The sequence below is a fragment of the Patagioenas fasciata genome, chromosome 27, assembly GCF_037038585.1.
Source record: "Patagioenas fasciata isolate bPatFas1 chromosome 27, bPatFas1.hap1, whole genome shotgun sequence".
Classification (NCBI taxonomy): domain Eukaryota; kingdom Metazoa; phylum Chordata; class Aves; order Columbiformes; family Columbidae; genus Patagioenas; species Patagioenas fasciata.
In genome coordinates this window covers 5,586,845-5,607,032 of record NC_092546.1, presented here as the reverse complement: position 1 = coordinate 5,607,032, position 20,188 = coordinate 5,586,845, and the positions used below count along the sequence as shown (strand labels likewise).

At 50.9% G+C, this 20,188-nt stretch overlaps 1 protein-coding gene across 7 annotated transcripts; it reads left to right on the top strand.

Annotated features, from left to right (window-relative positions):
* The first annotated feature begins 154 nt into the window (after positions 1–154).
* Positions 155–18,754, top strand: SLC25A42 (solute carrier family 25 member 42). 7 transcript variants are annotated; one of them, XM_071799655.1, is made up of 12 exons: positions 187–240; positions 1,901–1,991; positions 2,637–2,802; positions 4,015–4,139; positions 8,514–8,636; positions 10,224–10,335; positions 12,044–12,069; positions 12,860–13,026; positions 13,675–13,791; positions 14,276–14,427; positions 14,818–15,139; positions 15,392–18,754. In XM_071799655.1, exons 5-12 carry the CDS (start codon positions 8,553–8,555, stop codon positions 15,405–15,407), a joined length of 996 nt encoding a protein of 331 aa, XP_071655756.1. In that variant the 5' UTR covers positions 187–240; positions 1,901–1,991; positions 2,637–2,802; positions 4,015–4,139; positions 8,514–8,552; the 3' UTR covers positions 15,408–18,754. The 7 variants fall into 7 exon arrangements, with proteins under 7 accessions (XP_065714151.1, XP_065714153.1, XP_071655759.1 ...); XM_071799656.1 differs by lacking the exons at positions 1,901–1,991; positions 2,637–2,802 and having other exon boundaries at positions 190–240; XM_065858079.2 differs by lacking the exons at positions 1,901–1,991; positions 2,637–2,802; positions 4,015–4,139 and having other exon boundaries at positions 155–240.
* Positions 18,755–20,188: the final 1,434 nt, after the last annotated feature.

Sequence of the window (20,188 nt, the reverse complement as noted above, 5' to 3'; positions counted from 1 at the left end):
CGCACCCGCCGCGCCCCGCCCCCGGCCGCGCCCCCCGCCTCTTCCCGGCACCGGTTGGCTGCCGCCACCGCCTGTCTGCGCCCGCGCAGCCACTCCCCACGCTCGGTACTGCCCCCGTCGCGGGGATTGGTCGTCCATCAGCACAAGCCCCGCCTCCTCGGGGGCGCAGCGGGGGAGAGGGAGGCCTGGCGGCCGCGGGGAGACAGCGGCTGAGGCGGCGCCGAGCGCGGAGCGAAGCCGGTAAGTGCGGGCCAGCCCTGGGCCCCTCCGCCCCGCGGCAGGCGCTGACACGATCCCGGGCGCCCGTCCCCGTGACTTCGAGCCTGAGGGCTGGGCGCTCCCGGGCCGTGTCGCGGTGTAGCGGGGCCGGGTGACATTGCCGCGGCCTCCCGCGGGGTCACCGCCGCTTCGTCCCCCGTCTCCCTCCGTCCTGTCGCGGCGATGTGGCCGGGGCCGGTGGGATTCTGGCTTCGCCGCCGCCTCCGGGAGTTCGGGGGGGAGCGGTGCTGGCCTTTGCCATGCTCACCGCCGGGCTGCGGCACCGCGCCGGAGGCCCAGCCCGGCCCCGGGTCGCGCTGCCCGGTTGTTGCTCCGTGTCTTGCCCGCCTGCCCGGCCCGTGCCCGCCTGTCCCGCGGCTCCTCTTGCCCGCTTCTGTCAACCCCTTACCCCCGTCCCCGCTGTCTCCCCTCGTCCCCCGTCCCCACTGTCACCTGCCTTGCCAGCGTCTCAGATGCGAAGCAACTGTCTGTATGAAACGCGATGGGCTCCTCTTCCCCTTCAAAGTCTATTGATCAGAGCTGAACGTGTGTCTCCAGGTGTGTGCTTTGGTGTGATTTGTTTATTTTTCGATTGTTTTTAAGTTGATGTGAACCTGAGTGTGAGGCGAGCTCGTGTTTCTCTGCTGATGGGTGAATAGCAGAGGGTGTGGAAGGCATTAAATGTGTCTTCTGCTTCTCTCCTACTTCGACGTAGGCAAAAAGTCATAGAGCAGGGGTGACTTTCATCCTTTGCCTTCAAGTGTGAAATGGAAGAAGTGTCTTGGTTTAAGTTGTAACATGAAAAGACACGTGGCAAGTGCTGGAAATGATTGTGCAGGGTTAATAAACGCTGTTCTGTCTCCTCTAACTCGCGGTACCGCAGGCGAAGCAGTTGCTGCTGCAGTTGTTTTGTTGACCTTAAACCTGTGTTCTCCTGAAGTCGGGAGGAGCTGGAGATGTGTTTGCATTTGTCGACTCTCTTTTTCCTGCTGGCTGTTAGGCTGTCAAACCGCGCAGCGTAGGTTCAGACTCTGCCATCACTTGGCTCTTTTTTTGTGCTGGGTTCTCCTGCTTCACGGTCGTGTAAGCTACAAAGCTTTTTTTGGAGGTTGCGTGCTCATCCAGTGTTTTCCTGTGGTTTGATGAATTTAGAGTGTTTTGGAAACATTCTGGTTTTTAAATGACTCTATTTGGGGGAAGGGGGTGTGTGCAAAGGAACAGAAGAGATGTCTGTGGGTGTTAGAAAACAGCTGAGGGAAGAGAGACTGTGGAATAAGGTACTGGAGGGTCAGTGTCATACCAACAACCTGTGGGTGAATGTATTTATAAATAATCATGTGTTTGGGTGTCTAAAACACCAGGGCTGGGTTCCAGGTAACTCTGAGCATCTTTACATTCTACTAGACCTGTGGATACTCAACACTTACTTTTCTTTCCCTCAGCAAGTGAAAATCGTTGTTTAGAACCTCTGGATGCTGGTCCCGAGAGCTCCTGCGGAGGGGGACGGGGCCCGTCCTTGGTGTTGGATTTCAGCAGGAACCCTCTGGCCCCAGTGGTTGCTTCGGGCGGGGGAATTTTAGCCCTTGATAGCGCAGCAGTATGAGTCAGGAGCTGCAATCGTTTCTTTTTGCTTGACCCGCAGCTAGTGCACTGACTCAGTCCCGTCGTGAGTGCACGCTTCAGAAATATCTGATGTTTCAAACCGGACTTGGAGAGGTTGCATAAAACACAAGGTGAGCACCAACGTGTGGTTTCCTGGTGAAGCAGAGGGGCTGGGTACAGGTCAGACAGGTTTGCTGTTAGAAAAAAGCTCAGGAACCAGCAATCATTTTATTCTAGTCACTTTGCTGCTAATTGTAGGAAGATGATTTGTACCTTCCTTGTATGAAACTGGTACCAATACTTCATGCTGCAGGGCTGTTCTCTTTTCCAGGTGATAGATAACTATTCCTGGTGGCTGTCTTACAAACGGAGATTACTTTTCGTGCTGTATGGAGAGGTGAACTGGAATGCACAGCTGACCCAGGTCACACAATAAATGAGCGTTGCAGGAATTCTTTGCTCTCTAGTTGCACTTTAAATCCGCTACTCCTGCAGCTGTGCAGTTAGTGATGAAGGGGTGTCTTTCTCATGTGTTAATGCTGCTCGTAATCAAACTTAATTGGCATCTTTGGCCAAACTGGGTTGATGTTTAACTTTGCGTTAATTTTTGTATGATACAGAGTGATACAGACAGCGGGGTGGGTAAATCGTGGTCTGGTACAACTCTGGCCAATGTGGAAAGCATGAAGAAATTATACTGCTCGGCACACTTGTGGATCATTCTGCTTAGTGATGGAAGATTTTAATTCTTTCTTTTCCTTTTTATTTTTTCATAGGCAATTTAAACTGCTGGGGTTTTAGAACTGAGGTCCTAATGATCCATTGTTGTGTTGAAATAGCTCCTGGCAAAGATTACTGGTGTATTGACTGGGGTTTACCTGTATTCCAAAGAATCGCCTGTACTGGGATGTGTCACTTTGGGACCTCGTGTGTGACATTCAGGTGACTGTATCTGCCATGTAGACCTGTGGGAAAACTTGCATTTGAGTGGCCTGCAAGGAGGCCTGCGAACCAGGCACCCAGATATGATATTTTATTGTATTTTATGCCATTACCTTTGAGAAATAGCTTTTGAGAGGAGTAGTGAAGCTGTTCAGGATGCTTGGGCCGTCGTGTGTGTGGTTATTGATTTGTTTCTGTGCTCCCGAAGGACGGGGATCGCAGCCGGGCGGCTGGAGCGGGTTCAGCAGAGGACCCTGTGATCCCACCTGCTGTTTAAACGCTGTTTTCCCCCAGATAAACCCGTTAGCTGCCCTCCAGATAAGAGCCGCTCTTCGTTTGTTGGCTGTGGGAAGCAGAGCTGAGGTGTCCCAGCAAGAGTTTTCTTTCAGCAACCGAAGAATGAAGCGCTGTGTTTTCTTGCCAAGATTTGCTCTGTTCGTGGCTCCTGCCTTCCTTCCCAGCTTGGTTCCAAATGCGAGTCTCCTGGACTCCTCTGAATAATAATACAGCAGAGGTTTAGATTTAACCATTTCTCAGTGTTCACCAGCGGGCTTAATTCAAGCCAGATTATCTAAAACCACGCAAAGAGTTTGTATCTTTATCCTCAGTTTTATTGGCAGGCTTAGGGAGGCAGGAGGAACGTTTGTTTTGTTTGTTGGAGCTGAGAAGGCCCGTAAAGAACCAAACTCTTCCAGATATTGTGATTTAGTGAGTCTTTTAGTCAATGATTCTTTATAAAATGATGCTAACGGTTTCTGTGTGGACTGCTAAAGGAAGAAACGCGATGGGCTGTTTATAGCTAATGTTTTGGGATCAGATTTATATGCAACCCAGAGATGAATGTGACTGAAGAGAGCTGGATCTTCAGGGCATATCTGGTTTTGATTTTTAAGGGCTTAATCAAACTGGAAGGCACAGACAGACCTCAAGGGGCCATCTAGTTGAGTTCATCCCCTATTCTGAGTGTTTCAGCCCTTTCTTCTGTGATTTTCTGTGATGCTTTTGCTCCAAGGCTGGATTTAAGGCTGCGGTAATCTCAGCTCTTACCACATCGCTTTCTCTGTCAGGCTCAATTGCTCGGTTTAACAATAATAATTGAAGGAAACCTAATTGAGCAACTTCCCTGGGTACCGCTTAACTTGAGCATGGGAAAACGGGTGAACATTTCTGCACGAACTCCCTTGGTTTTCTTTTTTCCTAATTTAATTGTAGGCTTTCATTAGCGATGATAATGACACGACAACAACAAAGAATTAGGAACCGGAGAGCTGAGTAACGAGGGAAGCTCGTACATATGGAGTCATATGGAGTCATACAAGTGGTACAAGTCATACAAGGTACATACGGAGTCATACAAGTGGTACAAGTCATACAAGGTACATACGGAGTCATACCAGTGACTTTACCTGAATGAAATGGAAATTTTGCCCCAGAGATGAACTGTGATCCCAGTTTGTGTAACTGATGCCTGGGAGCTGTATGTGTGGTACAACTCCCAGTTATTGAATCAAAAAGCCTCGGTTTCTGTATGTACCTCGTTTTACCTCCTCAGCAGCAGTTACCTCTGTTTGGTGGTGATCAGAGGCAAGCGGAGATCCGGACCAAGTTTCTCCTGCCCGTTTTACGAATATGGTGCATTTTATGGGCATCAAGTCCTGGCAGCTCTAACCCACTTTTGTAATTACTGCTGTTGTCGTCCAAGGAAAAAACCAAACCTTTCTTTAGCCAATTCAGAGAGCCGATGGTGCTGTTCGCTTTGTGGTGCCTCTGCTGCTCTTGCCCGATAAATTGTGGTATTCCCCAAATCATCGTGTCGTGTGACAGGTCTAAATTCCACAGGAGAACATCAGGCAAACGTGGGTTTGGGTCATGACACATTTGCACGCCCGTCTCTGGGCCGGGTGCCCAGGTTGCTCCTGTGTTCTGACTGCGTGATAACGCGAAATCGGCGCTGGCCGGCTCTGCTCTGGTAGTTTTGAAGGTATTTTTGTGTGAACAGGTGATTTTGGACCTGGGAGGGGTTTGCATGGGCGGTGGGATTTCTGCTTCTGTCCCCTGGGAATTTGGTGTAAAAACCCAGATTTCCTCCCTCCCGCTGCTCCCAGGAGCTGGTGGGATCCTGAAGGAGGGATTTTGGGGCAGGTTGGCTACAATGAGGTGAAGCCAAACCTTTAAATAAGGTCTAATTTTGAAATATGGAGCTGTATAATTATCTGCAAGCCTTTATTTAGTAATGCGATTTTAATTATGCACACCCTCACCGGCCAATTTGTGCGCATTTCTTAGTTGCGTTGCTCATCCCCGACTCTCCTGCTAAGGAACTAATTATCCTCAGACCGTGTAATTTAAAGTGTGTTCGACTGAAATAGCTGAAACGCAGCGTGGTGGGTTCATGAGCGGCTCGGACGGCTGGAACTGGTTTTAATCCGAACCCCAACCCCGCCTTGGGCAATAAACTGGCACCTGCCTGTAGGACGTTCTTCCAAGTAGGTTGCTTTTAGCATCCGAATAACTCGATTCTGTCTCGCCTGTCCTTTTAATCAGAATCACCACCAAGAGGAGCAGAATGTCTCGCTTGTCAGAGACTCAATTTGACAGCTTGATTGAACCGGCTCAGGTATTCGTTAAGCACCACCAGAGAGAGCTGGGGGAACGTGGAGGAGGAAAACAGCGGCGCTCCAGTTTTTCACGCGTGTTCTGCGCGGGGAACGGAGCTTGTTTAGCGCACAGATGTTTCTGCGGCTGTTGGAAGGTGCCTAGAAAGCGGCTCAGAGGACCAGCACAAATCAGTTCGTCGGTCTGAGACGCCACAGCCAGAAACGAGGGGCCTGAGCTCCCCTGCTTTGCAATTTGGTGACTGATCTTTAATCCGTGACCGAATTAGCGTGGCTGGGCGGCGTTTTCTGACGGGCTTGAAACTGGACGCCGGAGTTAAGTGCTTTGTACTTTCAGTGCACCGCCATGGGTTTTGTTGTAGAAGCACAGCGTGTGTTACTCATTAAACCCCTCTAACTTTTGAACTCGCCTTCGCCAGCAGTTTTGCTTTCTGATTATCTGCCCTCTTAGGGTTCCCTCTGCACCGCGTCGTACTGGGGGGCTGGATCCAGGTGTGTGCCAAGGGCTCATGTAGCTACAATATAAATCACTCAGAAGCGCTTTATTAAAAACAAAAAGCTAATCTGCAGCGATCTTTTTCTTGTTTTCTGTGGCTTTGTAAACACAACTAATGGCTGTCTATGGAGCGCTACAAAATACATGGATTTAACAAATATCCAGCTGCTCCGTGTTGGGTTTCAGCGATTATTTAATGAGGAAGTCAGATGGCAGTGCATGCAGAATGATGTCGGGCTTCTCGTGGGCAGGCGCTCCAAATTCAGCCCAAATCTGAAAGCAAAACGCTGTTCCCTGTGGCTCCGGCGTCCACCATTGGGCAAAACAGCCTGAATTCAATGAATAACTCAGCGGCGTCAGAGTCCAGCCCGACGCCAAAGTAGAATAAACCTGCATTGCTTTGCAGTGAGCAAGTGCGAATTAAAATAATAAATGCTATTTTTGCATTTCAGCCTCTGTTTATGTAGAGCATGTGGGCAGTTTTAATGCGTAAAACTGAGCGTACAAACAGGTGTTTGTGAGAGCAGGGCACTAAAAATAAAAGTGGAGAATGTGGCTGAATAGGATGAAAGAGAATATTGTTGAGTAAATGGATATCATCTTTATGCATGTACATGTCCTAAAATAAGTCTGGGCTTAATAACATTGGCTGAGTGTTTAAGATTTCCGTTTGGTGATCATTCTCAATCATCTTTCAAAAGGATGTTATAAAATAAAGTTGCATATTGCATTCCTAAGCTCTTTAGCATGATTTCTATTTTCGTGGGCTTATTTTGGGGAGGGAGAAATCTGCTGCTGTGACCTACATTTCTGTATTTGCGGCAGCTGGGGTAATATCTCCACCTGTGATCTCTTCCATGCTTTTGCTGAAAGGTGTTTTACAATACATTTCCCAGGTTCCTGAGATAAGAAGGGAAGGAAGTAACTGCAGGTGGTAATTAGAAATAATCAATAGTCTGTATTCTTCAAAATAACGTAATGAAGTGCTCCGCTCTGTAGTGTTATGGATCATTTTTAGGTCTGATCCTTACGGGACTTTTTCTTCGCGTGGTCTGATGCGACAGAACTCTCGAAGTGCCCCCGCTTAGGTCGGATTTTGGACCATCAGATGTTCTCTTTCATTGCAATTTGAAGTTATTACCCCCCGAGCAACACCCTGCGGTCTCCTCTTTCCAAACGGGAGCTGTAAGCACCTCGCTATGCGTCTCCCCAAAGCTCCAGCGAGCGGTGTCTGGCATTAGGGACACCCAGGGGCGTTTGTCCTCTCCGGGACTGGGCACACGGGTCGCGCGGAGCTTTGTCCTCACAAATCGGTCACGCACGGGTACCAGCAGAGCTGCTCCGGCCCCACGCCAGCGTCTCTGCTGCAGCCCAGGGGCTTGCAAAGTGATGTCTGGCATATGAGAGCGATGTGGGGGGGGAATAGGTCGGCAAGTATGAAAGGTGCTGACAAGCATGTGCTGTCTAGAGATTGTTAGAAAGGGAAATAAATAGTCATAAGATGGGCATTCCAGGTTGGCAAGAGGTTGTGCCCAGGGTGTCCTGGGCATCGGAGGGGACAAGGGTGAAGTGACTTGCTGGAGGACGCGTGAGAAGGACGCGGCAGAACTGGGGAGCGATTTGGGTGTCCTCATCCCGCGTTCCTCGGAAGGAAGCTATCAAAGGAGAGAGGTGAGATCCGAGCAGCCTTGTGGCTTAGAAAACTGATCTTTGTGGCTCCACAGCCCGCTTGGGAAGAGGCTCAGAACTCGGGGGGGCGCCTTTCTGTTCCAGGTTTGTCGGACTCAAGCTCTTTAATTTCTGCATATTTAAGGATGAAAAAATTGCATGACAAAAAGCACAAATATTAGAAAGGTGCTGGAGTGATATCTTCTATTTAAACCATTATCTCTGCAGCTGAGGTTAGGCTGACCTTGCCTTTCGCGGAGCAAATTCGTGTCACAGCGAGAGGTACCTGCGCAAACTGCACCGGTTCGGCAGCCGCGAGCACGCGTGCATTGGGACTGGGGGGAGAGGGAGTTCCGAAATCACCGCCGTGCTGCTTGCAGTCGAATCGCTGGCGTCATCAAAATAGCCTTTATGGCACGTGTGAGGCATCGGATTTATCCGCTTCCTAAAATAACCTCCCGTTGCTCATGACGGGCTTGCGGGACTTAGTGCTGTGACTATTTTTTTCCACTTTCCAAGGCTGGGTTTTAAATTTCTCTATGCCTTCTCCGATATCTAGATGCTCAGAGCGAATAGCAACCCAAATCCTCACTGTGGGAGATGGAAGAGGGCAGAGGAGAATCTGATTCTTCTCTCTAGAAATGGTGGATATTTTGGTGGTGTAGCTTGGAGCTGAGTTCCTTGTAGGTTGAAAAGAGTAAATATGATGGAAATGCACCCAAGCATCCCCACACATACACTTGCACATTAAAGGAAGGGAATAATGCTGGGAACCTGGAAATGCTCCTCAGCCTGGGTGCTTGGGATGCAGGTTTTCCTCCTGAAAGTGGCCCTGGGAGTAGGTCGCTATTCCTTCCTCTACAAGCTTTTTACTACTTGCGTATTTTCTACTTTTGACGCTAATTCTTGCTTCCTCCTTGTTTTCAATTCAGGAGCCGTAGCTCTTCTGCCCACTTGCAAGCGCGACTGGTATGGGTAATGGTGTGAGAGAAGGTCAAGTGGATTTCAAACGGCAGGATGCGGAGCCAGCTACGCCAACCCACCTCCCGCCGGAGGTGAGACCTTCTTGGGTCCGGGCGATGGGTGGGCGAGAAGCTGTTGGGGCCGGGCGATGGGTGGGCGAGAAGCTGTTGGGTCTGGGCGATGGGTGGGCGAGAAGCTGTTGGGTCCGGGCGATGGGTGGGCGAGAAGCTGTTGGGTCCGTGCGATGGGTGGGCGAGAAGCTGTTGGGTCCGTGCGATGGGTGGGCGAGAAGCTGTTGGGTCCGTGCGATGGGTGGGCGAGAAGCTGTTGGGTCCGTGCGATGGGTGGGCGAGAAGCTGTTGGGTCCGTGCACTGGGTGGGCGAGAAGCTGTTGGGTCCGTGCGATGGGTGGGCGAGAAGCTGTTGGGTCCGTGCGATGGGTGGGCGAGAAGCTGTTGGGTCCGTGCGATGGGTGGGCGAGAAGCTGTTGGGTCCGGGCGATGGGTGGGCGAGAAGCTGTTGGGTCCGGGCGATGGGTGGGCGAGAAGCTGTTGGGTCTGGGCGATGGGTGGGCGAGAAGCTGTTGGGTCCGTGCACTGGGTGGGCGAGAAGCTGTTGGGTCCATGCAATGGGTTGCAGAGAAACGCTGTGTGGCTGCTCTAGAAAACAAGTAGCTCCATGGGATTCGAGCTGTGGATCCTCCAAGAGCTGTAGTGTATGTGAAGGCTGCATAAAGTGTAATTTTTGCTTCCTCTGATGGTAGCTGAGCGGTTTCAGCCCGCTGGGAAGCGTCTGGGCATCGCTCAGAGCTGACGGGCAGGCAGGGCTGCGTTCCACGGTCAAGGTTGTGCCTTGTTATGGCTTCGGTGGCGGTGCTGGGAAGAAAGCCACACGGCTCGGCCTCCCCGCTCCTGTTGCTGTCACTGGGCGCCTGCTAGAAACACGAAAAGAGATGCTGAACCTTGGTCTGGTTTAGAGCAGAGCTCAGGCTGAAGTTCACGCTTTGCAGGGCTACTCTTGTGTTTAGCATCAGCCAGGCAAAGATTGGAGTGGAAAATGGGACTGAACCACGTATTTTGGTAATAAACATGAACTTCTGAGCTGGGAGGCAGTCTGAGAAAAAGAGAAACGTTGGCTCCTCCATGAAAACACAAAGCGTATCAAAAGTTATGATTCCCGAGCCGTGTCTTGGCTCGTCTTGCAGTCTGTAACCTTCGTGGGTTAGACTTCAAGTCGTTCACTTGCCTTCTGCCCGTGTGTTACCAGATGATAGCTGCTTTATAAACACGAGCTGTGGCAGGAATGTCAATAACAAAAACACTCCCACTCCGTTTATCACAGCGGGAAACCTGTCTTGGTTTATTCTTAGAATCTTGGGAACATGTGGAAATAGGGCTTGTGTGTTAGTGGGAAGGCAGGAAAGAAACTTCTGTACGTGGGGCAGTGGCTTGGCTCTGGGAATGCGGACAGACAGAAAACGTCTGAGAGGGGCAGACCTTGGAACTTTGCATTTTGGCAGACGAGTCTAATTATTCTTCATGGTCTGACCAGGAATTTCCTGCGCTTAAGATCTTGAAGATAATTTTGACCCCGAGACGGGGTAGATGCTGCAGCAAAGGTCAAATATGACAATTTTGCTTAGGATTGGCCATGTTATACTGAACACTGCTTTCTTTTAGGGCAACCAGGAGAACAAGAAGGTGCTCAACTCCCTGATGTCTGGTGCGTTGGCCGGTGCTGTTGCTAAAACCGCAGTAGCCCCACTGGACAGAACAAAAATCATGTTTCAAGGTGAGTCCCGTTGGCTTTTGCAAAATGCTTTTACTTTATCATTAGCAGCAACGAGAAAGGGGAAAGGAGCGATATAAGGCGAGGTGGTGGTGCTGGAAGGAGGTAATTGAGCTGTCTGGGTTTTTGTTAGGGACCGGATGCCAGGCCGTGCCCACTCCAGTGTCTTTTTCTACTGAGAGCTCCATTGTATTCCAGCCGAATTGTTTTGGTTGGAGTTAATTATGAAAAGTACTGCGAGATGCATTGAAGCTGGCGTACCCAGCTCTGTATCATACAGCCCCTGCGTAACTGAAAATGAAATTCAGCCAATTGAAATGGAAAATTGTGGGATTTGGGGTTCAGCCCCATGGTGGGCTCTGCTCCGTTCCTGTCCTGCCGGTCACACTAATGCTCTGGAGGGGAAAGCACGGACAGTTCATACAGCAAACATTTGGTGAGGCCGAGGATTTGAAATCTGGTTGACGTCCCAGCTGAAGCGAATTGGGCAGGTTTAATCTAATCCCTGCGTGAGATTTAATTTTAAATTGACTTTCATTTGACATGATTTCCGTTCTCGGCGTGGCGGAGGCTGAGGCCTGGGATATGGACGGGGGGGTCGGAGGGAGCTGACCCCTGGGCTGGGCTCACGTCTGTGAGCAGCTGCCGGTGCTTTTCCACCACAACAAACCAGGTCGACATTTATAACAAGACCTGTTTGGTTTGGCCCATTGAACTGGCTGCAGAGGAGATGATTCAAGCTTGCCCGTTCTGACCAATTTCTTGGTATCTAATGGATTTCTTAGCCTCTTGCTCTCCTAAAGGTTTTTCCTGCTTCATAAACAGGCACCAGAGTGAAGCATCTTTGCTGTAGGAGCTGAGAAGGTTGTTTCTTGAACTGGAGAGAGAAGGATTTTGCTGTGGGAGCGGAACAAGAGCCCTTTGCCATTGCAGATCCGTCTGCAGTTGCTTATGGAGGTGTTTTTATTTGTTAAAAAAGACAAAAGCAAAGCGTTGAATTGCATAAAGGAGCAGCGTGGCGAAAATATATTTGCATGCCATAGTTTGATACACTTGAGAGGTTCCAAGTCTCAAAGGAGTTTGAAAGAAACGGCAATACACGCTTAATTGGAACCACGTTTCATTAGCGTTGCTGCTCAGGTCTTAGCCTGGGTTTCCCTCCCGAGGAACGGTACAAACAGAGCTGCTGTGTGCCAAGCAAATCCCGCTTCCCAACGCCTCGTGCATTGCACAGTTAGGGAGACGCTGTCAGTCCGGGGCAGGCAGGGATTGAAGCCCAGCGCTCATTTTCAGGTTTGCTGGGCTGGAACCGTTCTTGCGTGGAGCCCTCGCTGAGCAGCCCTGTTCTGTGCTGCTTCTGGCATTGGTCTGGAACCCGCGTATGGAAATGCACAAATAAGTGGTCGCTGCAGTTTTGTTTGGGGTTTTTTTTTTTTGCATTTTTTAATTTATTCATTTATTTTTAGTGCTTTAAAGAAAAGTGTGACAGAAGCCAAGCATTTTCATAACTAGATGGAAGAATGGATTTATGTGCTGAAGAGAGCTGGGGAGCGCTCACCTGTGGAAAGCCTTTGTTTATTGCAAAGAATCATCATTTTCTCTTGCATTAATTCTTTTGCCTCTATTTTCATCCCTTAGATAAAATGCCTGTAAGGTTTATTTAATCCATCTAAATGTATTGCAAGACCTAACGCTCGTTTTTTCTTTTTAGTGTCTTCCAAAAGATTCTCTGCCAAGGTGAGGTGCTGTGTCTGTCTCCTGTTGACCTCAAGTGTTTGATTAATGGTACTAACAGCCCCAACAGCATCTTTTACTTGTATTTATTTAACGTTCTTGCTGGGGTTTTAGTAGCAGCACTCACAGCGTAGAGGGGAAGGCTGGAAACAGCGCTGTTTATAACACTCCTTAGGAAAGCGCTCTTTCTTCTTCCAGTGCATAGGATGGAAGGGCCTTGGTCCTTTTTCACGCTCCAGGCCCTAGGAAATGTGGTGGCATCACCAGGGCCTTGTTTTGTTAGAGCTTCTCCTTTAGCGCCTGTTTTCCTCCCCCACACACCATTGGAGTTGTCTCAGGGTATCTAGGAAATCTGAATTTGGGAGCTGATGGCTCGCTGAACATTTTGTTGTGTGCATTCCATGTGTTCTGTGCTAATATGCGTAATCCAAATGTTTCTGTCTTACGCTAAGAAGATTAATTTGAGTTGAGATGAATGGTTTGCAAACAGCAGCCCAGCCCTGCCCATGGAGGGAAAATGAAGATGTCTTGAATCTAAAACTCTCCCTTCCTGACTCGGGTTCTTTTTCACGCTCATGTATCTGATTTAGTCTCCCCAGAGAAGAGGTTTTAGTCGCCTTACTCTGAAGTCAGCGTGGCGAGCGTGAACAGCTGATACCAGCTTTGCTGCGGTCGGGGTGGGAAGGAGGATTTGGAGAGGTTAAGCCATAGGGTCACCTTTTCCCCCTCCTCTATTGTTTGGACTCCCTCTTATCATGATCTCCATGTCTGACCTTTGCTCTGCTGCCCGCAGGAGGCTTACAGGCTGATTTATCGCACCTACCTCAACGAAGGCCTCTGGAGCCTGTGGCGAGGGAACTCCGCCACCATGGTCCGCGTCATCCCTTACGCCGCCATCCAGTTCTGCGCGCACGAGGAGTACAAGCAGCTCCTGGGGAGTTACTACGGCTTCCAGGGAAAGTAAGACACAGCTTCCATCCCCGCAGGGCAGGACGGAGCGCTTTGTGGGGCCGTGGGTTGCAGGGAGGGAGCGCGGTTCTCCGCGTTGCGCAGAGAAATTCTGAGTGGAAAGCTCTGTGGGTGCCGAGTTCTGGCAGCCCCTCTCATTGTGGTGTTGCAGAACAGGGTGTGAGGGGGTTAAGCAAAGGGCTGGGCTTCTTGTCTTGCACGGGGGAGATCTTTGGGAGGAGACCCCGTCTTCTAGAGGCGTGAGCAAGAAGTGGCCTAGACATTGAGTTAGCGCTTCCCCGTGCTGAGAGCGGGCAGGCAAAACAAAGAGCTGTTCTGTGCAGGAGAAGCAGGGAGATCCAGCCTTGCGCTGTTATCTGAGCCGTGCGTGTGGCCCGAGCCTCCTGCTCTTGGCCACATAGCATCTGAGACACCTCAGGTCAGGCTCGCTGTCCTCAAAAGACATTTCCTAATAATATTTCTCTGTGTCTGGACTGGCTGTGGCAAAGCACAGCCGCTTCAACCCCCGCCCGCCCACCTCTTTGAGTCCACAGGCAGGGAAGGGATTCAGGAGCTGATAGAGTAGAGCCATCCTCAAAAGCCACGGAGCGTTTCCATCTCCAGGTGATCTGTTTGGTCTCTTCTCTCACCTTACTTTAGAGCGCTGACACCCTTTCCTCGATTCATTGCTGGCTCTCTGGCAGGCACAACGGCTGCCATGTTAACCTACCCCTTGGATATGGTCCGTGCTCGAATGGCTGTCACGCCGAAGGAGATGTAAGTGCCTAACGAAAGCAAGTACAAGCACCACGAACAAACGCAGAACTTTCTTTTAAGGTCAGATGACTTTATTCCCGTTTTCTGGGTCACTTCTTGCTCAGAGCCTTTGGTGTAATAAACCTCTTAATGGCTGGGGTCTGAGCGCTGATTAAATGAGCCGATTCCTGGTTAGTCCAGGGGCTGGGAGGAGATCGGTACTGAAGGAACTCGGTGGTAAAAGCCTGGGTGCTGGTTCTTGAGGAGGGCAGCTGGCACGATGCCTCCTGACAGTCAGGACAGCGTGTCGCGACAGGGCTGTGGCAGAGCCACCAACCGGCTTCTCCACGTACAGACAGGCCCCTGAGCCCCCTTCTGAGCTGTTTGATGAGCTCAGAGCCGAGTTAATTCATTGTTGATCCTTCAGAAAGTCCTCTTGGAAATGTTACTGGTGCGTGCAGTCACTAACCAGCGCAGATTTGGTTTTCCTGTGTCCCCGCGCCAGGTACAGCAACATTGTTCATGTCTTCGTCCGAATATCCCGAGAGGAAGGACTGAAGACGTTGTACAGGGGATTTACGCCAACCATCCTCGGGGTGATTCCGTACGCTGGGCTTAGCTTCTTCACCTACGAGACGCTGAAGAAACTGCATGCAGGTAAAGGCAACTCGGTTTGCTTTCCAGTGAGATGGTGCAGACATTTGGCCGGTTTGGGGTATCTGAATTCAGTAGTGTGAGTCCTTTTGCTGGCCTTGGAGCCACTTGCACAGTTCTGTGTTTGTGGAGGATGCCTTGTACCTTCGTCTCTCCAATTCCAGATGGTGGAGAAGTCAAGCTGCAGAAAAGCAGCATCTCTGCCTTGCAGAGGAACGAGGAAACGCAAGTCCTGGGCGCAGGAGGACTTGGTGATAGAGCAAGTCAGCTGCCAGCCGAGTCGGGAACAAACTCTGGGGAGCTCTGTGCTCTCCTTGGCTCTCAGCCCACTTGACCTTGATCGTGCGTTCGTTACAAGAAGCTTTCTACACTCAGCTCCTTTCTCTTTCCCAGATCACAGTGGGAAATCGCAGCCATCCCCTCCGGAGCGGCTTTTGTTCGGTGCCTGTGCCGGTTTGATCGGTCAGTCGGCCTCGTACCCCCTGGACGTGGTTCGCCGACGGATGCAGACGGCGGGGGTCATGGGACACACGTACAGTTCCATCCTTCTCACCATGCAGGAGATTATCAGAGAAGAGGGACTAATCCGTGGCTTGTACAAAGGACTCAGCATGAACTGGGTCAAAGGGCCGATTGCAGTGGGAATAAGCTTCACAACCTTTGACCTGACGCAGATCCTTCTCCGTAAATTACAGCACAGCACTAACGTTGAAAGGTAGTAGCTTAATCCCCACAGCTCCTTGCTGGGGAAAAGTACAACACGTGTAGAAAGAGCAATGCTAGCGTTCCCTCGCTGCGTACGTGCTGTCCTGCAGCTGACAACTTACCTTTCTCATTTGGTTGGGGTTTTTTTCTGTTATTGTTGGATTTTTTGTTTCTCCTTTTTAACGAGCCTCTGAGTTATTTGGAAACCTCCACCTGAAAATAACCCTTTCCTAAACAAAACTCTCCTTTTACCATTCTGCAGAACCGAGTCCCTCTAAAGTAGCTGCCTCACCCTTGTGGTTTGCTCCTCGATGCCGGGAGCGGAGCCTCTCACAGGAACACGTGCTGCTGCCGGCTCCCCACCGGCTCTGGGGGCAGACAAAGCGGACGATGGATGATGGGAAGGAGGACTCGGTGCTGCCAGGATGATCCCCTGAATTTGGGAAGTGGCCACTGCTCCCGGCCGGAACCCGTGTTAGCTGGAGGCAGTCTGCCAAGTGCAATATTCCAGTTAATCTGCAGGGAATTCCACATTTCCCCTGGCCTGTAAGCGTCGGTCTCCATAAAACAGGACACAGCAGGATTTAACAGGTCCGGTTCTTTTGTTCTGGGTGAGCTCTGGCTGGAAACGCTGCCCTTTTTTTCAAGTGTTCTTTTCACTTCCAAGTTTTATTGTGTAAAGTTGCAGTGTCGCTCTGGGATTACCAAAGACTGTAGGCAGCAGGGGAGGAAAGTTCCGAGCGGTTCCGTAAATCAACTCCTCACGTTTGTTGTCAGTGTTGTTGAGTAGGTGCTGTGCCTGGGTTCACAAACTGGACCGAGCTTTCAGGCCACCCAAACCCTTCCGTTATTCTCATGGTCTTCAAGGCAGCGCTTTTCTTCTAAGGATTTGGCAGACTGTAGTGTTGGTACGCTGGAAAAGTGTTACATGCTTCACATTTAAAGCAGTTTTATCCTTCAGTATTGTTGCTGCGGCTTTATGCACGATGCAAGAACAAACATCTCGAAGACGCGTGTGACGCAGACTGAGCTTTTCCCAAAGGCTGTTCGTGCCCGTCGAGTGCAGCCCCAGAGCTGGCTCTGCTTCCGAACAGCCTCGTCTCCTGGTACCTGCTGCGTCGGTCGTGTCGCCTCCGCTCTTCAATCCACACCTCAACCCACTCGCTTTGATTCCTAGAGCTCTTCTGGGGTCCGTGTGCTCCACAGCCAGTATTGCCCCTCAGAAGCTGGATACAGCCCAGTCATTTCCAGTTGCCATTTGCAAGTGAACGGTAAAGTACCTTCCAGTGCTTCTATTTCAAATTGGTCTTCAGGGAAATCAAGATTTGGGGTGGTTTCTGTTACGTTCCATTCCCGTATTAAATTTGGAGTGCAAGAGAGGTCAGAGCGAACTTCAGACTTCTCGGAGGATCAGATGACATAAAGCAAGATTAAAAATCCCTTTCCAGCTGATAGAGTCTAAGGTATAGAAGAAAAATAAGGCATCATTTAAGATCTGTCCTTTTCTGACGCATGCATTGTAGCCATTGTAGGCTGAGCCTCGTGTCATGGCTTTATTAATGAGAATGGAGGTAATTGCACAACCGGTAGAAATAGCTTTCTCCTTCCTTTTGCCTTTGCACTTGTTCTTTGGAGCGTAATTTGCTTCTGATGCCAAATATTTCCCTAGGAATTGAGCACCTTCACTTCCATGTCGCGGCCGTGGCAAGAGGCAGCGTACTGAGGTATCAGTTGTTTCCAGAACACGTGGTATCGATCGTACTGCAGTGGTTGTGGATGGGCGGGGTGCTAACCTCAGTAATTTCTGCCTCCAAGCCCACAAATGACTATTTCCGTCGTGAAACTTGACTGCAGCCACTGATTTACCTTGTAATTAAAGCAACATTAGGTGTTGTTTGAAGTCTTTAGAGATGACAGCCATGAATTCTGTGTATGTTTTGCTCCCATCGCCGGTGGAAGATGCTCAGCCGTATTCTTCGTTCGGGTGACGTTTCTGTTCGGTCCTTCGCAAGAGCTCTGATTTCTTTTCTCCAATGGAGAAGCCGATTAACTGCTGCTCTTGTCTTTGCCCTGTGTGGCCCGGTGGGGAAATACTAAAGCATTTGCATCCTACCACGAGAAATGAGGTGTAAACCAGCAACCCGGTGCGTCAGCAGTCGAGCGTGCGTACGTGCGCGTCCGTGTGTCTGTCTGGGTGTGCGCTCTGCCCAGGGTCGGTACAGCCGGTCATCTCGGGGGCGAGCACAGCAGATCTTGTGAGATTTGAGCATCACCAAACCCGCGTGGCTTAATCCCCGCCGGGTCCTGCCTGAGGAAGGAGCGTTCGGCTCAGATAAGTTCTTCCTTAATTAGCAACTGCACCTGATTTTAATTCAATGGAATTGTAGCCAAACGTGGGGTTTTTCCCAAGTTTTGCAGGCTGAGTGTTTGTTCAGAGACGGATCTTTGAATTCAGTCTGTAATGGTTTCGGTGCTTTTGTTTCTTGGGCAAAAAGTGTTCCGAGTGACTGTGTGTTAGTGCTTTGGGTTGGTTAAATAGCTTTGTTGTCTTCTTCTCTGATTTGAATGTAGAGAAGGAGAAGCAGAGTGTTCTCTTCCCATCTCTTAACGCTTGTGTGCACTGAGATGTGTTCCAGGTCTCTGTGCTGCCCGGAGCGGGTGCCGAGGAGTCCTGGGTGTGCTGCTTTGTGCTGGCCAGGAGGGTCCTTTGCCTTGAGCTCTGGGAAGGGAGGCAAATCTAACAGGAATATTCTCCAGTCCTCCTTTCTTCAGAGCTTCTTTCCCACCGCAAACCCCCTGATCTTTCATTTTTGTTCTCTTCTCAAGTCGTGTTTCTCGTTGTTCCTTAACACGTTACCGCCAAACATCCGATTGTGCTTTTCTTTTCTTGTCTGCTCTGCACCTTCAGTCCCGCACCAGCACTTCGAGAAAATCAGGTCCGATGAAACGCATCCAAAATGACAAAATCGCGGCTTTTGATGCCCAAACTTGGCTCCCCGCTCCCAGCCAGGGCTGCTCGGGGGCATGGCGCAGGAATTAAAGGCACTAGATGACGGGACACGAGGGGTTTTAAAACATTCTTGACCTCCTTGTCCATCCTGGCGCTTTTCCTTCTCTGGCAGCTCTCCAAACCGGTTTATAGCTTTTGTGGAAATACAGCAGCACTTGTGTTCACTTCTTGCCTTCCGACTAGAACCTGAGCTCCATCACCTCACCCTCCGGTGTCTTTAACTTCAAACAGAAGAGCCGGGGCAACCCAGAGCCTGGTGCCCGTGCCGGGATGTGCTGGGACACGTCCACCTGTGTCTGTGAGTCTGGTACAAAACAGCCTTCTGTCTATTGTAGGGGCTGCTCCCCCGAACGGCCGCGTGGCGCGGGGTTTCCCAGCGCCGCTGGCCGCCCGTCTGGTCTATGCATCCATCAGCACAGAGTGTTCCATGCCTTTTGTGGGGACGTGTCCTCGCCACCCGCGTGTGCGTGTACGCGTGCGTGTCGGTTTCTGACCGCTTTTTCTTGGATCTGGAGTTCTATTTTATTGCAGTGAAGACACTTTGTTATATGATGTTTATATATTTTAAGATTTGTGCCAAGAGAGGATGTATATTTAATAAAAAACTATAATTGACTTTGTAGGCTTTCTTAGGGTGTCTCCTGCTATACGTTGGTTGTAAGAGAGAGCAGCCTGGTGCGTCTGGGTGGAATTATTGAGGGATTAAATACTGGGGGAGCGCTGTGGCTGGGGGCACCTTGTGTGACGGTGGGGTACATTATATGACTGGCTGTGTCCCCAACCCCGCAGGTGTCCTGTGCACGGAGCCCCCCACAAAGCGCAGGGCTCGGTGCTTTGGGCTTTGCAGGGAAGTTCGGAAAAGCTCAATAGAAGGCAAGCGGCTCTGGAGGTGGTTCAGCAGCAGCAGAGCCCTGTGCTGTCCCTGTCCCCAGCTCCGCAGCCTGGGACGGGTGTGCAGTGGCAGCAGGTGGCACTGTCGGCTTAGGCATGGTCCCCGAAGTTGGGGACCCCCGGCTGCTGCTTGGCTTTTGGGGCTTTCATCTGATTTCGTGTCTAGTTGGGGATGTGACATGGATGCTTTGTGAGGCCAAACCTTGAATCCTGGGCTCCTCACACCAAGAAAGCCCTTGAGGTGCTGGAGCGAGTTCAGAGAAAGGAAAGGGCTGGAGCACAAGTGTGAGGGGAGCGGCTGAGGGACCTGGGGGTTCAGCTGGAGAACAGGAGCTGAGGGGAGACCTTCTGATCTCTGAACTGCCTGAAAGGAGCTTGGAGCCAGGGGGGTCGGGCTCTGCTCCCCAGGAACAAGCGCCAGGAGCAGAGGAAACGGCCTCAAGTTGCACCAGGGGAGGTTGAGGTTGGATCTGGGGAGCAATTCCTTCCCCAAAGGGCTGTGGGGCATTGAACAGGCTGCCCAGGGCAGTGCTGGAGTCACCGTCCCTGGAGGGCTGGACAGACGGACAGGAGGTTCTCAGGACATGGGGCAGTGCCAGGGTGGGTTATGGTTGGACCCCATGATCTTAAAGGTCTTTTCCAACCACAATGATTCTGTGATTCTAAGGCAGGAAGGTCTCAGCAGTGAGGACGGGTCCAGCACTACCCCAGTAACCTCTCTGCACTGGTTTCTTGCCAAGTGTGGCTCGGTGGCCACCGAAGGTGGGTATGGAGGGGACCAGGGGCCACACGAGGCCACAGCTGGGTCATTGGCTCCCAGTCCGAATCCTGGTGCCAGCAGAACCTCTGCAGCAACAAACCCTCTTGGTCCAAGCTGCACCCTGAGCATGGCGCTTTGCAAAACCCAGCCTGCACCTCATTCTAGACAAAACAAAGATACAAAGAGTAAAAAAACCTGGATTCTGGGGCAAGGAAGATGGGGGGGGTTTATCACTGTATTTGATGTGGCCCAATTTCAGTGCCTGTGGATCTGTCTCCTGCTCTTGGCTGGTCCATCAGTCATTGTCCTCGCCTGAGAGGGTCACGTCTGGGCAGATCTCCGGGGAGGAACTGTCTGCATGTCTGAATGCGGCACAACCCCCGGCCTTAGCAACCGTC